This window comes from Poecilia reticulata, chromosome 1, assembly GCF_904066995.2.
Source record: "Poecilia reticulata chromosome 1, P_reticulata-male-v2, whole genome shotgun sequence".
Classification (NCBI taxonomy): domain Eukaryota; kingdom Metazoa; phylum Chordata; class Actinopteri; order Cyprinodontiformes; family Poeciliidae; genus Poecilia; species Poecilia reticulata.
Window position 1 is genome coordinate 20,805,264 of NC_088830.1, and position 16,116 is coordinate 20,821,379.

The following is a 16,116-nucleotide window of genomic DNA, read 5'->3' on the forward strand; positions in this document are numbered from 1 at the left end:
AATGGTGTCAGGTGATCAGGACACTGCAGTGGGAATTAGTCTCCTTCCGAGGTCAAACTGTTGCTGTTTGACCAACAGCCTGTTTGAAACCTCCTGCTACCTTGAGGGAATACGCAGTGAGTGCGCGCGCGCGTGTGTGTGTGTGAGGCGATGAGGGAGGGAGAGAGAGGGGAAGGGAGAGAGAGTGAGGGAGAGGGATGCCTAAACAGACGCAGTAGCAGACGTGCCCGCTCCCGTCTGCCTGCCTTTCTCCTTCTCACACACTACAGAGAGCAGCGCTTTGACGCACCTCGCATAGTTGGATTATAGTATTGCGCGCTGGTCTCTCGCCGGGTTTCTGGCACTCATTTTATTTCCAATTGACATCCCATCGGAATCAGAATATCTCCACCACTGCAGAGTTTTGAGGACGAACTTGGCGCAACCGCTGCTCTAGCGCCGGACGCGTGCTGTGAATTAATAGCCAAAGACATCCTCACCTGGAGTGTGCGTTAACGGGCAAAGTGTAATTGCTCGAAAGCACCTGGATCACATTAAGGATCAAGACATTTTCCTTGTCAGGAGACACTTAACACAGATCTCGCCGCCGGAGGATTCTGGCCACCGCATGCCGGGGACATGTGGAAGTTTGCGCCGCTGTAGCGCAGCCACAGACCCGGTCCATCTCTATAACTCAGTGGGATCAAACTCCTACTTCACACGCTTTACTCACTCAGAGGACCCAAATGTAAAAAGAATAGCATTGTTTTTCTTTTAGAAAACCCAAACTTGAAAAGGAAGGAGCAGAGCAAACATAAAAGAAACAGAGTGCGTTGCGTGCGGAGTTTGGTGAGCTCCTTCGGAAATTCCGAGGCTTTTCTCCGTATTCTGCTGGTCTCGTATCGGCCACCCACTTCTGCCGCAGTCATGGTGGGAGCTGTGCGCTCCGTTGGCCTTGGCCGCTCCTTGGAGACTGCGCCGAGGCTTCTGCTCCTGGGGACCGTCCTCGTCCTGGTCCTGATAAGCAGAGCAGACAGTCAGCCGTGCCCGCCTCAGTGTTCCTGCACCGGGACCACGGTGGACTGTCACGGCCAAGGACTGCGCAGCGTGCCCAGGAACATACCCCGAAACACGGAAAGACTGTAAGTTTAAGGAACACTGGTCCCTGAGTAATGTACTTTTTTTTTCTTTTTTTCTTTTTACATTATGATTTTTCTTTTTTAATTAACTTAAGTAGCAAAAATGTAACGTGATGATCATCCTTACAGCTAGTTTTAAGATTTGGGTTCTGTTCTAACAATGCTAATATAATGATTTCATTAAGAAGAGGATGGATAATTACGCAAATGATCCCAAAACATTACCAAAACAACTCGGCGCGCTAAGCATGAAGGGCCACATCTGAAAACCGCAGGGCTTTAAATATTTCAACTGTCGAGTCAAAGCACACTTAAAATCACAAGATGTGGCGGCTGATAAACATACATTTTCCCCCCTAAAAACAGTCAGATTTATTGCTCCATGTGTTGAATGTCAGGGTAAGTCAGATCGCGGATCTGAAGTTGGGGGTGGAGGGGCTGCCGCTGTGGTCTTGCTGGTGGTTTCGCACTGTTGCACTACCAGAGCCTCCGTCGACCACGTCGGTTTGTGTGGAGACCAGCGAGTTAATCAAAAACGGATTTGGACAAGTGGGCTTTGACTTAAACGGGCCTCGTTTTACCAGGCGGAGTCCCCTGATGAAACTTGTTTGAACAGTTTCAGTGCAGCGGCACAATATTTCTGGGGATGTGGGGGAAGGGGGGGTTTCTCTCTGAGACTCACATCCCAATTAAGATCATAGGTTTGCAACAGAAAATGTATTTATATATTTATGTTTTTATGTAATCTGTTATAACTCCTTTTCTCATTTTTTTTTTATCTAGAGATCTGAATGCAAACAACCTCACTAAAATCACCAAAGGAGATTTTGCAGGACTGAGGCATCTGAGAGTTCTGTAAGTTGATTTTGTTTAAGTGTTGATGTTTATTCTTCTCTGCACAAATGTGAATGTGTAAATTATATGTTTCTTTTGTGTTACTGCTTAGGCAAAGGCTATAGTGGGTCTGATTGCCCCACAGTCTTATGTCAGAAGTGCTGGATAAAAGGAGATAATGTGATGTTCCCCATTTTGTAAAGACAAATTTAAACTGAATCTGTTCCAGTCAACAAAGTGGAAAGACCTAAAAATCTAGAGAAAGGAAAGAAAGAGAGAAAAAGATGGGGAAACTGGGGAAAGAACAATATAGTCACAACAATGATGAAGAAATGAAAAGAAAAGGGGGTGGGGGAATTGTAATGAACCACTTGACATAGAAATTCATACCAGATGTAAGTAACAACCCAAGTAATCCACACAAAAGAAAATCAACACAAGTTAGTCCATGAATTGTGTTCTGAGTAATAGGAGGCATGAAACATGTTCTGGATAATAATGAAACATGAAGTGAATGCTTACTGAAATTTAATACATAGTAAAAAAGTATTTTTTTATTTTTTTACTATGCATGTTGAAAACAAGAAGTCTTCTGTAACTATAACTAGTTACATTCAAGTTTGACCCATTCTTTCACACAAATGTTAAAGGAACTGAGGTGACTCTTCTATGCACTCTGACCTCCACTCTAGCAGTTTAAAATTTTTTTTGTCTGAACAAAATCTGTGCTTGGGGCTATTGGAGAAAAATCCTCATTTGTTTCATCTTCATCTTTTTATCGAGAGTGTCTCTGTAAATTTCTTTATTCTGCCTTCCTTCAAATATGTGAAATCACCCAGCACCAAATACAGAGAAGCAACCCCACGTCATGAGACTGATATCTGAAAACTTTAATGTTTGTGTGGTGTTTTTGGGATGCTGTGCTGTGCCACTTCTTTGCCAAACACAATTTGCGGCTTCACTAGCTTGTCCAAATGTTCTGCAGTAAACTTTAAATGAGTGGATGTGTGGAGTCTTGTGCAATGAGTGTACATATGCATTGTTTCCATCGAGCGGTGTGGCACGGGTCGCTGTGGTTCGGTACGCTATTTTGTCTGTTTCCATTGTAAAAACTGCTCAAAGACCCGACCCGCACCGCACCATTCCTGGGCCCCCTTCAGAAGAAGATCCAAAGAACAGTGGTATGTTTAGGGTGGAGCTACTGGCGTCACCCAACACAGTCCATTGATCGGGGGACAGAAAAATGTTGCGAGACATACTGGTGGATCACGTTTGTTGTCGCTGTAGTATGATGCAAAGTAAGGCATTTTGTTTTAATCCTGCCTGCCCAGTGAGAGTCCAGTTGGCGATGGAAATGCTCTCGTGAACAAGCCGGAACACAAACTATAAAATATCATGCCAAACTGCATCGGCTCGTGCCACACCGCTCAGTGGAAACGAGGCTGTAGAGTATACCAAGATTTAGTGAGTTTCTTATTGTCTTCTTTACGCCTTTTTAATTCCTCTGTGGTACTTGGCTCTTACAAAACAGCACTGATTATGTTTTTGACTCCTCTGTGGAAAGTATTTTGAAGAGCGCCAGGCTCTTTGAAAATTTAGCTTTGATGGTGACCATGAGAACCTTTAGAAATAGGCCAAAACCAGTGCGAAGTTTATGAATATCTTGGAAGAGTTTGCTGTTATGTATCAGGAGATGCTTCTTTTATGACACTTTACTAATAAAAAAAAGCAACCTTTGAATGAATCATGAGTTAAGACTAAGCCTGCTGATATTGCTTTGCACTGACAGGGGGCAGGATTGTTCACAAAATACTCAGATTTCATTTATTTAATGTATTTTATTGGTTTTCTGTATTTTTGCATCTCATTTTCCCTGTGAGTTTAGTACTTATTCCACATGCCAAGTTTATAACTGATCAAATATTGACCAATTTGCTTTGATCTGGTCAATATTTTATCAGTAGTAAACCGATAAAATATCAGTGTGGATCTCTTGGGTTCTCAGATATGGTGTGGATTTCATATCTGCAGCTCCAATAGAAATATATTTTCTTTGACATGTTCAGCTCTTGTTTTCGTCCCTGCGTGGCTTTTCTTTCACAGCTGTAAAAGTTTCAGTTATAATTATGAATTTTTCAGCTGCTACATGTTTTTTTTGTTTTTTTTTTGTTTATGTTTGAATGGCATTGTGTAGATGTCACTGCATCAATATACGCTGTGTGTGTGTGTGTGGGTGTGTGCGTGTGTGTGTGTGTGTGTGTGTGTGTGAGCAGGCCTTTATTTGCTTGTATTTTTTAATACACACAAAGTGGAGGTTGAGGTTGAAGTTAAAGTGAGGAGGTGGTTGCAAAGACAGAAGTAAATGATATTCACACTCACAACTCTGATCTGCTCTCTTTTGCTCCAAACAGTCCATTACAAGGCAGATTAAACCGTTTCCTATCCCGTCCTGCATTTTGAAGCCCTGCCGCATGCAGCACTGCATCCAGTTGTAGCGGTCGCTCCGCTGAGCACACAGCCTACGCGACCAACAAAGAGCAGCTCTCTGGCACCTGTTAATGCCGTCGTGTTAATCTGCCAGTTGGAAGTGTCAGGCGGGGTTTATTTTAACCACTGGGCCCCGGGGTCCATGTGCTGGAGTGATTAACACACTGGTGAGGAAATGATGGAGGGCAAGAATGGAAAGAGATAGCGGTCATTAGGTGTAACCGCGGAGAGAGGAATGCAGCTGCTGGAAGGGAAGGCTGGAGGGGAAGGAAAAGGGAGAGAGAGAGTCAAGTAAGAACAAGTTTCCAAACCTAAGATCAGACCGGGTTCAGAGTTCCCCAGCGCTGATTTGCTGCTGGGAAAGCCTGATTGCAGCTGAGCGGCGACGTGAATGGTTTTAGAGCACATTGCTGGAATTCCATTGGGATTATAACCTTAATTACCAACATTTCATCTGCGTTCGCCTTATGTGCAATATTCTTATAATTATTGATTAGGCATCTTTTTAAATTAACATCATGTTCAAGATTTTACAAATGGCTAAACAATCAACATCAATAGCACTTGCTGAATTCTTTCACACTTTTCCTTTACACTCACACATTAAACTTATAAAGTGCATGGTTTCACAATTTTTCAGAAATAAAATGTATGAAAAGTGTGTCACTTTTTTTTTTTCGCCCCCTTTGAAGCATCTTTTGATGCAGTTGCAGCAGAGAGTATTTTGGGGGTATTCCTCTACCAGATTTGCAAATCTACAACCTGAATTTTCTTTCCCAAATAATTCAAGCTCAGGCATAATCAATGTAGGAGTGTCTGTGAATATCCATTTTCAAGCATTACCAAAGCTTCTCCATTTCAGAAGAGAAGATAATTGACTAGACTGGAGGTGTCCAACTTTAGTCTTCAGTGGTCCTGTTGTTTTTTACGTGTCTCTACTAAAGCAAAGGTTCTGGGTTTGAATCCCAGTCTGTGCTTGCGTGGGTTTTCTCCAGATGGAGGTGACCTGCATAGGGCATTCCCGGCCCTGTTACAGCTCGAGATGGACAATCATTCCCGAAACCCCAACCCCTACTCTACATAGATAGATAATGGGTGGTTGGATGAGAAGAAATGGAAACAACCAGAATTTTGATTCAAACTAACCTACAAATCAATCTCAAGAATGACAAGTTGCTTACAAAGTTTTAAATAGATTTGACTGGCAATGTGAGTCACCAACCAAACAGTCATAAACTTGTGTGATAAAACCACAGAAACTCAAAGCCAGATTCCAGACAAAAGTAAATCTGAGCTGGAGTGAAAACAACCACAAAGATTTGTAAAATGATATGAAAAGAGAAGTTATGACTGGAAAATTGTAATAGATAGATGCAAAATAACCGCAGAGTGATGTAAAAATTGTGCAGATCTTTACGATCCGAGAGCCACACATGACCACAAATTGCATTAGCATAATTAGTGGTTGTTTTGAATCTCTCGGTGTAAAATCCTCTGATATGGGTCATGTTTATCCCCCCGATCCTTAATCATCTTATGCTTACAGCACATTAAACGTTTGTGTCTTGTTGTTGGTCTTGGTCAGCGGCACAATCCTGCTGGAGTTGTGCTGGTGTTAGGGAATGAGTGGTCACAGCGATGTGGTTGGACAGCAAGCAAATTGGATGATGGATGAGTTTCTGTCTAACTGATGGGTTACTTTTAGAGTCGATTCTGAGGGCTTATCGACCTGTCGGTGATTGTCTTTTCTCCCTCTCTTTTGCTGCTTCAACATTCTCCTACTTTCCATCCCCTCCACGCTGCCGTCTCTTTTTTTCACACCAAATGCAACCGATCATTTCTTTCTCTTCTTCCATTCCCTCTCTTCTCTATTGTCAATCTCCTTCCATCTTTTTTTTATCAATTTCTGCTCTGCCTTTTTTTTCTCTCTTAACTGCAGGTCAATATCGCCATGCCTCTCCTTCTGTTTGGTCTCTCATGTATCCATCAGCTCTGACACTCTGTGTGTCTTTTTATCAACCCATCTCTTCCCTTTTTTTATATCCAGTCCTCACAGTCTCACCCCTCGTCTCTTGATGTTTCTTTCACAGGCAGTTAATGGAGAACAAAATCACCACAATTGAGAGAGGAGCGTTCCAGGACCTGAAGGAGCTGGAGAGACTGTGAGTGAAGCTGTTGTCTACTCATTGGTTGACCTCATTGGTTTGTCATGTTACCGAATATTTCTGGGTCATTTTCTTTACAAACATTGCCCTCGAAGGGGATGTACATACAAAAATAAGCTTCTGTATGTCCCCTGCAGTACGCTGCTTATACTCGGTGATAAAATGGCTAAAAAATTATATTTTACTCTCATAATTTTGTCAAAACATTTGAGATGCAATCCTATGTTTTTCGCACGTCCTAACGTTAATATTTTTACTCTGTGCTTTGATTCCACTCACTAATAGTTTGGCCCATTTAGATCACTGCTACAAATTGTGCAGAAAAATCTAAAAGAAAAAGTTGTTTACCTGCTTTACAAAATTTATACCTTGATTTGAGCATCATAACCCATACTGACCAGCGTTTCAGCTGCTCTCTGTTACTCTACCAGCAAGCTGGGAATAGCTGACTCTCAAGATCTGAGCAAAGCATTATGGAAAGGTTTTGCGATACAGCCAGACAAGGTGCTGCTGCCATCAATTCTTAGATTGTTGGGAAAACAACGTTGATTTTCCATTATACAGTTTTGCAAGTCATGGACATGGAGACATACTAAAGAGTGAAAGGTTAATAGCTGCCAATTTGCTGTGTGAACCCACAAGTTACATTTTACAATGTCTGGACAGTGAAAAGAAAAATGAAACTGTGTAACAATAAATTAAAAAAAAGCTTACATGGGTTGCAGTTGAAAAAGTTACTAATGGTAGACCCACAACTATTTTCTCACAGATTTTGATTTCAATAATTTGCACCCTGAGCCCATGTCCGGGATCAGAGCCACCCTAATGTAACGTCATTCACATACTTAACTGCAATGAAACACTTTATTTTTTCTTTTTTTGTTTTGCTCAATTTTTAATGTTCTTGTACTTATTAAGTACAGATGTAGTGAGAAGCTTAACTCAGCAAAATGTGTTGAGTTTTAATACTTATTATTTTAAGTCTAACTGTTCTCTTGAGTCTACAATCTAAACTTTGTATTAAAAAAACATACCTGCATTCCTCTGTGCACCAAGTACTAATCAAAAGAAAGCATTTTATCGTTCTGATTGCTGTTTTGGTTAAATTCTTTGAAAGTTGTGGGGATGAAGCGGATAGTCTGTTATGATTCCTTGACTCATTTTGTCTCTTCCTTTTCTCTGCACTGCTGCTGCTCTTTGTTGAAAGAATGGGGAGCTTTATGGGCCATTAGAGGGAATGTGCTAGTTTTTCACTTGCAGGCAATGCGCAGCACTGCCTGGCAAAGCAGTTCTAGGAATTTCTGCACAGAGTAGCGGACAAGAAGGAAACATTTTAACTGTGTATGGCCTGGACTCAACAGAGAAATCTGACTGAAAATCCATGATATAAAACGATGGTATGAGCCGGTAAATGTCTTCTCTCATGCATCCATATGCAATAGAAGCTCAACGCACATGTTCATTCAAACAGCAACGCTACGTCTCCCTAGTGACATGTTGTCATACAACATGGCTGTCCTGTCATAGTGCTGTAATGCAATGCTTCTAGATTGGCATGTTCACAAACACAAAGATGGAGTCAGTCATCAATACCCCCCCACAGATGCCAGACAAAGGCACGTCTCTGGAGTCTGGAGTCCAGGGGTCAATTCAAAGGCCTCTGTCGTCTCGGGGGCCGGTGGGGGCGAGAGGGAACCTGCTGGGCACCGCTACCCAGAGTAGAAGACCGTAAGCTGGGCTGATGGATCCACACTGACTGCCCCCCACAGGGGTGGAAAACAGTTCCCATTCTCATCCTTTTCTGCAACTTGCTCTGGAGGGCCAGGCAGTGCAGGGCTGGGTCAGGTGTGGGCCTGTTGTCTCGGGGGGACGAGGGTTAGACTGGGGCTGGGGGAGAGAGGCAGGCATGTCACAACACACTCATGCACACATATAAACACATGCATGTGTGTATGCATACACTCACAGAGAGGCACTCGCTTACGCAAGGCTGCTCTGTCAGTACTGGTTTTATCTTGGTTTTCGGGGGGCCCCAAAAACCCTCTAACGCTTCCGCTCGCCTGTCATTCATTCTTTAACCTCTCCTCATGTTTTTGCACCGTTGTCAACCATCTGGGTTTCTCCTTCTATTGTTCTGTTTATGTAGGAATGTCACAAATTCCTATCTCAAACCCCGAGGTTATAAAATGGGAAAGAGAGGAGCTCCTGATCCTGACATCTTTCATTTGCATGTTAAAGGATTAAAGCATCACCTCTGTTTAAATTTGGAGAGATTAAAGATGTTAAGAGTCCGAGTGCTCTGAAAAGAGAACAGCAAGGATGGCAGCCGAGAAAAAACCTTTTTAAAGTAACTTGTAATTGATAAATATTATTAAAGAAATGTTTTAGAGTAAATGCCAGGAAATATTCAAGTTCAAAAAAAGGAAATTTGGGAGCAGGAATTAGACAGTGGTCAACTTTGTGCTTGTTTTGTACAAGCCTGAAAAAAACAGAATTGCAACTAGATCGTGGATTTCAGAGAACGGGCCTGGATTACAACTAAATGATTAGCTGTAAAGTTGTTTGAATAATTACATCCTTTTCACTGTGTCTGTTTTTAATGAGCAGGGCACCTTAAAATCTCCCACAAAACTAGGACCATTAGGTGTGAGACACTCAAAAAGGCACCCTCAGGTTACACAGACATAGTTTAATGTTAAAATTTCCATTACACCATTTTTATTCTTTAAAGAGCTTCTAATAGAGTACTCACTATGTAGAAATGGTATTAGATATTTAGCAACCCTGAACAGGAGCACTTAGTTTACATACTTTAGAGCAACATTAGATTAGTTTTCTTTCCTCTTTTTTTTTCTCTTTCCTTTGGTTTGTTATTTTGTTTGTATTTCCTTTTAACTCATGTAAAGCACTTTGAATTGCCTTGTTGCTGAAAATGTACCATATAAATAAAATTACCTTGCCTTACCTTAGTGAGAACCCATAAAAAGTGTGGGAGAGACCAGAATTTCTTAGGCTTAATGGAGTAGAGTGTACACTGTAATGCCCCTTCCCCACCTGTTGCTGCACAACACTATTCAGGTGTCAGAAATAGCGCACAGTATTCTCTCTTCTGAAATTACAGTAGTGTTGTGTCTATAACTTTTTAAAGTAGATGATGTACATATGTGCTTACTTTTTGTAACTGTAAGAGCCCTACAGTGATATGTTGGATTTTTTGGCTGATAGCAAAGGAATTTGCCGGTCAGGTGATAAGATGAGGTTTCAGCATATCTGTGTTGTCAGGCAAAAGATTTTATCTCACCTGAACTTTAAATTAGGAGATTGTGAGATAGAATGGAGTAAGTGTTTGTCAGATAATGGATCTTTGTTCATTTTAGAAGGCACAGCTGTGAACCAACAGTAAATACTCCTGGAACAGATGTAAAACCAGATCAGGTGGTTAGTTTAAAGTGGTTCTGGGTGAAGTCATTGAACTATCCACAACGCGTCTGTGTGCGTTAAATATTCTTTACGAGCTTTAAAGCTTCAACAGCACTTTCAGAGTCATACATGATGGTTGAGGTAGTTTTTTTTTTTTTTTTTTTTTTCTCCCCACTCAGAATCTTGAGTTGTGCTGCTGAGCTACTCATCTTTCACATGTCTGCGTATTTACGACTTCATTTGCATCTCCATGCTTCGGCACACCGTTGTGCCGCCCTATACATGCCTGAGAGAGAATGAGTGTGTTTACTGTGTGGTTACTGGCCTCCCAGCATCTGTTTATGACTGTGAGGATTATCGCCACGCTGCAGTGTGACATTAACTCATTGGAGTCACTCTCACACCTCAGACCACTGGCCACTCATTCTTCATTCACTTTCAGCCAGACTTTGACAAGTGACAAATGAGCATGGAAGTGGCTGTTTACTGCATCTGCATGCACACGCCCAGAGAAGACAAAGATGCATTCTTTCAGGTTGAGAAACAAAGAGGCTCAGCTCGGCGCAGGCAGCGCAAAACAACGCGGAATGAAAATCCCGGAGGTATCCGGTGTTGGCTGAGCTTTGTACGTTCAAATAAACATTAAGTGACTAAAACTGAAAGCATTTCTTAAATGAATGCATCTACTTAGTTGTGAACAAGGAAAAGGAAGTGACTCATCTGAGCAAATAGTTGTTACTTGTCATCTGTTGCACAACATCTTTCCCAAAAAATATGTTGAAATACGAGTGGAATTGAAGTGCCAATGTTATTTGTGGACACGTTAATTGTTATAGAAAAATAATTTTACAGATATTTAATTTAGTGGAAGTTCACTGTTAAAAAGATTTGTTTAAGTTCAGCCAACAGGATTAATAGCTCACGTTCCTAGCTATATTCATGCTTCTAATATAAAGTAGTTCTTCTTTATTGATCTGTTTTTGATTAAATAAGTTCTAAAAATGCAAATATCAAAATGTTACATGACAGAGATAATCCCAGTTATGTGAACCTGACCTTTAAGAGCCATAGATATATTTAAATTATTTGTACAACGCTTTGTTTTTTAATTTTGTTAGTTATTAAAGGAGGTTAATATTTGTTCAGGCCAGTGTAATTGTGAAATTTTACTTTGAAAAGCTTACTTCCTGTTGAACTTTAGTTTATATTAGAAAAACCACTGATGGCAGAAGGATTGTATAGAAACGGAGCAGTACAGTTTTTGACCGAGTATGCCGTGTATTTTTTGGAACGAATAAAAAAGGAAATGTATAACTGATTTTTGTATCATCATTTTTGTATTTGCAATTTTTATAGATAATTTTTTGCTAAATTCACGGTTTTGCATGCGTCAACACATTTACACCTTAGCATCGTGAGGGTTTTACGGATGGTTGCATTGAAAAGCAAGATTCCCATTTCCACTCATGACTGTTTGGAAGAGTTTAGACAGAGGTTTGTTTGAATGAACTTTAATTCTGAAGTCCAGAAATGTTAAAATTACGTCTCATATTTGATGTCGTATTTTTAGTGTTTAGTATTGTATTTTCAGGTCAGGATAGAGGAAACCTGTGATACGAGTGGATCCAGATTATGCAAAAGCACTGAATGGTCACATCCATGCACAAACAAATGCTTCACTTAATACAACATCTGTTTATCATTGGTTATTTAAACACGCCTATAACAAAATTATCAGATAGTAAAGCAATGGCTGAAGGTACATTCCTGGCTTTATAAATCCAATATGTGAAGGAGGAAATGCACCATGATTTCTGCTCTCCAGCTGCTGGTAAACTAGTTGCTCACTTCTATCTTTGTGACAAAAACATTTATTAGCTTTCTAAGCAATTTCTAGAAATACATTGGTTGTCGCTACCCTTAGAGGTAATTAAAATTGTGCTTCATTTTACTGAAAACGGATTGAATGCGTTCCCACAAGATCTCTATGGTGTGAGAGATAAACTGTGAAAAGAAATTATTTGTATTTAGGGGTCGAAAAATGTATTACAACACATTACATAGAAATAACAAAAGAATTGACATCAACTGCAATGGGTGTAAAAAAAGAAAAGTCAGCACTAAAAGACCTTTAGTGGCGTTACTTGATGTGAATGTATCATTTCATTTCTGTTCCATTCTGCATTGGGAGATTTTTGATACTTTGCATTATTGAATACTCGTTCAGATAAAAGGCAGCTTACTAAAGAGGAAACTATCAATAATTAAATTTAAGAATTCATAACCTCAGGGAAGTTTTTGTGAGGAGGAGAAAGCAAATTTGTAAAGTTTGGTTAATCCAATATATATATATATATATATATATATATATATATATATATATATATATAATGTGTGTGTGTGTGTGTGTATGTATGTATGTATTGTTTTTTTTTTTTTTACTATATACTGCAAAAATAACAGATCAATACTTCATCAGATCAATAAACTCACTCAGCCCCCCCGAGATTCAGCAAATAAGACAAGATTTGATTTCTGTGTTTTTACTTCATTATCTGGTTCTCCAAGTCTGACAGCACTGTAAGACTATTTTAAGAGGATGAGCTCATACCACCTTTCTGGCATCGCCACTTCAGCACACACCCTCCCAGGGGGATGTCTAGCCCACTAACGGGCTCTGATGGCCGAGCAGGAGCTGCAGAGGGGAGTGGGCCTCTCTCTCTCTCTGGGACCATGTGAAGCTCTTAGCTGCGAGAGCGAGCCTTAACGGAAGATTGGTGAATAATTTAGAAACATCATTTCTGCTGGCCGTTAAATATTTAAGCAGCCTCTGATGTAACTGTGGAACATGAATGTTGGTGCGCTGGCGTCTTTTGCACGTCTGTGCGCTCTGGGGTGGAAGACGAATGCAGAGAGGGTGATGTTATTTAAGGAGAGTCCAGCTCGGCTTATTTGGAAGTAAAAAGAGGTGAAATGCAGAGGTTGGAAGAGAAAAAAGTTGATGAGAGGAGAAAAGACAGATCTTCAAATTCTTGAATGGAGTCGGTGTTTTGCTGTATCAACTGGGAGAGTTTTGTTTTGTTGTAATTTTTTATAAATACAGTGACTTACACGAATGTTTGAACTTGTTTGTATGTTTCTGATTCTTACAAATCTGAAAAGCGTGGCATGCATTTGTACCCCCACCCCAGAATTATCTCTACCAGCTGTACCCATATAAACTCTCATTTAATTTAAATATGAGCTGCACTTTGATTAGGCCGTTTTGACACATGAATATGCATGCTTTGGTCTAAATAATGCCAGCATAGCTCTCGCTGTTGGGTGACGTCGTTGTTTTCAGCCTCTAACAGGTTTTCTTTCAACTTTAACTCATTCTTGTTTTTCTCATATTTACTCTCCTCCCTTCATTTGTGTCCAGTAGTAGTCCAGAGAGCATCCGTTGCTGTCCCTGTCACGTGTTTGCGTGTGTGTGTGTGTGTGTGTGTGTGTGTGTGTGTGTGTGTGCGTCAAGGTTAAACTGTTTCAGCAGGCCGTCTCTCATTGTGTCACTCTGTTGCCTTGCTCTGCTCTGACTCACTTTAAGACTCGGCCACACACATCAACATGAACTGGCACACAAACCTCTTCACTCCTCTCAACCGGGGTTAAATGATCGCACCCAGATTATTAAACTCGCCCGAGTTCTCTCAACTCTCTCAACTGCGTGCGCGTGTGTGTTTGCGTGTGTGCGTGTGTGTGTGATGATGAGTTGTTGTGGGTTCTTCCCCTGTGAGGGCCTTGTTTACTCAGTGGGGTCTTTTTCACACATTCGGTAGCCCGGCCAGACTGCCTGTTTGTTTTTCCCACATCGTCTCCTCTCCCTCGTCTTTGTGGAAATAACGTTCCCCATCGCCCCCTTCAGCTGAACCCCTTCCCTTCGCGTTTCTCCCCCCTCTCTTCCCTTCATCTTTTGCAGGTTTAGTGTTTGTTTGTCGGCTATGCTCAACCCATTAAATCATGGATAACCTTTTTTTTTTCCTTTTTTTCAAATGTACACTTCCATGAACACATGCATTTATGAAGTAGTATCCATTAGTTTTGTATTTTTTATTTTTTTTTGCAAAAACCCAACCAGTTGAAATTGTTTTAAGGAAACTGTTCAATCATTGTGACAGCCGTGATTTTGTTATTTCTCAGCATGGGAAACTGCATAAATGCACAGGTAATCCCAGAATTATTCATACCTCTATCAGATTTAGGTTGGAAGTGATCTTTTTAATTATAACAATACATTTCTTCAGAAGATCCACAGTGACACAGTTAGTACTGTTGCCTTGTAGCAAAAAGAGGTTTGATTTCCAATCTGGGTTTTTCCTGCAAGAAGTTTCGCATGTTCTTGACAGTTTTGCTGGATTCTTCCATTGTCAAAAAACAAGACTGTTGGGTTAATTTATTTTCAGAAAAGATGCAGCGCTTTCAGACCTCAAATAATGCAAAGAGAACAAGTTAATATTCATTTAGGAACAACAACACTAATGTTTTAAGTCAGGAGAAGTTCAGAAATAAATATTTGGTGGAACAACCAGGAGGTTTTCAATGGGGTTCAGTGCAGTGGGCTCTTAATGTTTTCCAATAATTTTTCCAATCATATATGTGTGTATATATATATATATATATATATATATATATATATATATATATATTATAATGCAAAATTATTGGCATTATTATTATCATCAAGAAAAACAAAAACCAAAGCATTTAAAAAAAAAAAAAAAGCAGTTATCCACATCTATATTTTAAGCCTACTCTGGAAGCAGGTATCTAACCATATTTTGTGTTTTTACAGCCGCCTGAATCGGAATAATCTGGCCGTCTTTCCTGAGCTGCTTTTCCTGGGAACGACAAAGCTTCACAGACTGTAAGTCATGCTGCTGTTTTTTTTTTTTCTTTTTCTCATGTCTGTCGCTCATTTGATTTCTACTGAACGTCAGTAGCGCAAAAACCTTTTTTGTTGTGACAAAGCTCAAAAGATTGCTAATGCTTTAAATGAGTTTGTGTATTCTTTGTGACATTGTGCTGGGGTTCTCGGTTGGATGAAGGTGTTAGGAGAGTGAGAAACTAAACTTGCATGGCACTGTCCGTAGCAGCCAGTTCAGTAGCTAATGGAGATTATCACCCCAACAGCTGCTGCCCGCTGGGAGAGAGGTGTGTGTTTTAGTCTGTGAGCGGAGAAAGTGAGAATGGCCGACAGAAGAAGGTCTAATCAGATATTTCAGAACTGGTTTTTCCTTTGGGTTACCTTTTCGCCACAACATCGTTTCAGTTGCACACATAAATTGCTCTGGTTTGCATTCAACCTGGCAAACCGCTGTTTGTTTTCGCTGAGCACCTTCTCCAGTCTGTCCCAGTCTTCTCCGTGAACCGAGTTTTGGATTCCCAGTACTGCTGGGCTGGGCCTGCAACGCTGCTGAAACTGTGGGAACCGACTTCCCGTCACGGTCATTTGCGGGTCCCGGGGAGTAATTATGGTTGCATATATTTATATGTGCGGCTGAATATATTTATCTAAAGCTATGCTGAAATGCTGAGCTGATTCACACAGTGTGTGAAAGTTGTTTATGTTCTGCGGCTGCTGCCGTGGTCGGCTGGGCTTGACCTGCTGTGTTTAAGGGTGTGTGTCTGCATGCGTGTCTGTGATTCTGCAAGTGTGTGTGCTTCTCAAGGCCAAGAGCTGGCACTTTGCTCAGCGTGTGGGCTGAGGTAAAAATACAACGCGGATAAATTGCGCTACTCAACATGTCACTTACAAGCATTTTTATGTTAGTTGTCTCGGCATCGATGATGTATAAATATTTAATTTCAGCTAAGATTCACAGACACAAAAAATGAAAGCAGCGCAGAAAAAAATTGAAGAACTAATCAAACTGGTGAGAAATGACATTTGCACACCATTCGGTGAAAGCTGAAGCACATTTTTATTGTCTAACAAAAAACTTCTTGTTTGCTGTTGTTTAGACTTTATAGTCTTCTTTTCACTTTTAGAAAACAAAAGAAGTCCCTGAGAACCTCTGAAATACAATCTTGTTGGGTTTCATATTGAGGGCTTA

At 40.6% G+C, this 16,116-nt stretch overlaps 1 protein-coding gene across 11 annotated transcripts in view; it reads left to right on the top strand.

Annotated features, from left to right (window-relative positions):
- Window positions 1-16,116, top strand: part of slit2 (slit homolog 2 (Drosophila)) — a 105,404-nt gene continuing 89,288 nt past the window's right edge. For 6 of the 11 annotated variants that reach the window (XM_008412970.3, XM_017306450.2, XM_008413010.3 and 3 more), the window contains exons 1-4: window positions 2-1,121; window positions 1,902-1,973; window positions 6,530-6,601; window positions 14,856-14,927. In XM_008412970.3, coding sequence (XP_008411192.1) covers window positions 907-1,121; window positions 1,902-1,973; window positions 6,530-6,601; window positions 14,856-14,927 — 431 coding nt within the window. In that variant the 5' untranslated portion in view covers window positions 2-906. Of the gene's footprint in view, window positions 1,122-1,901; window positions 1,974-6,529; window positions 6,602-14,855; window positions 14,928-16,116 lie in introns of all 11 variants that reach the window. The other 5 variants (XM_008413002.3, XM_008413029.3, XM_008413020.3 and 2 more) reach the window with 3 other exon arrangements.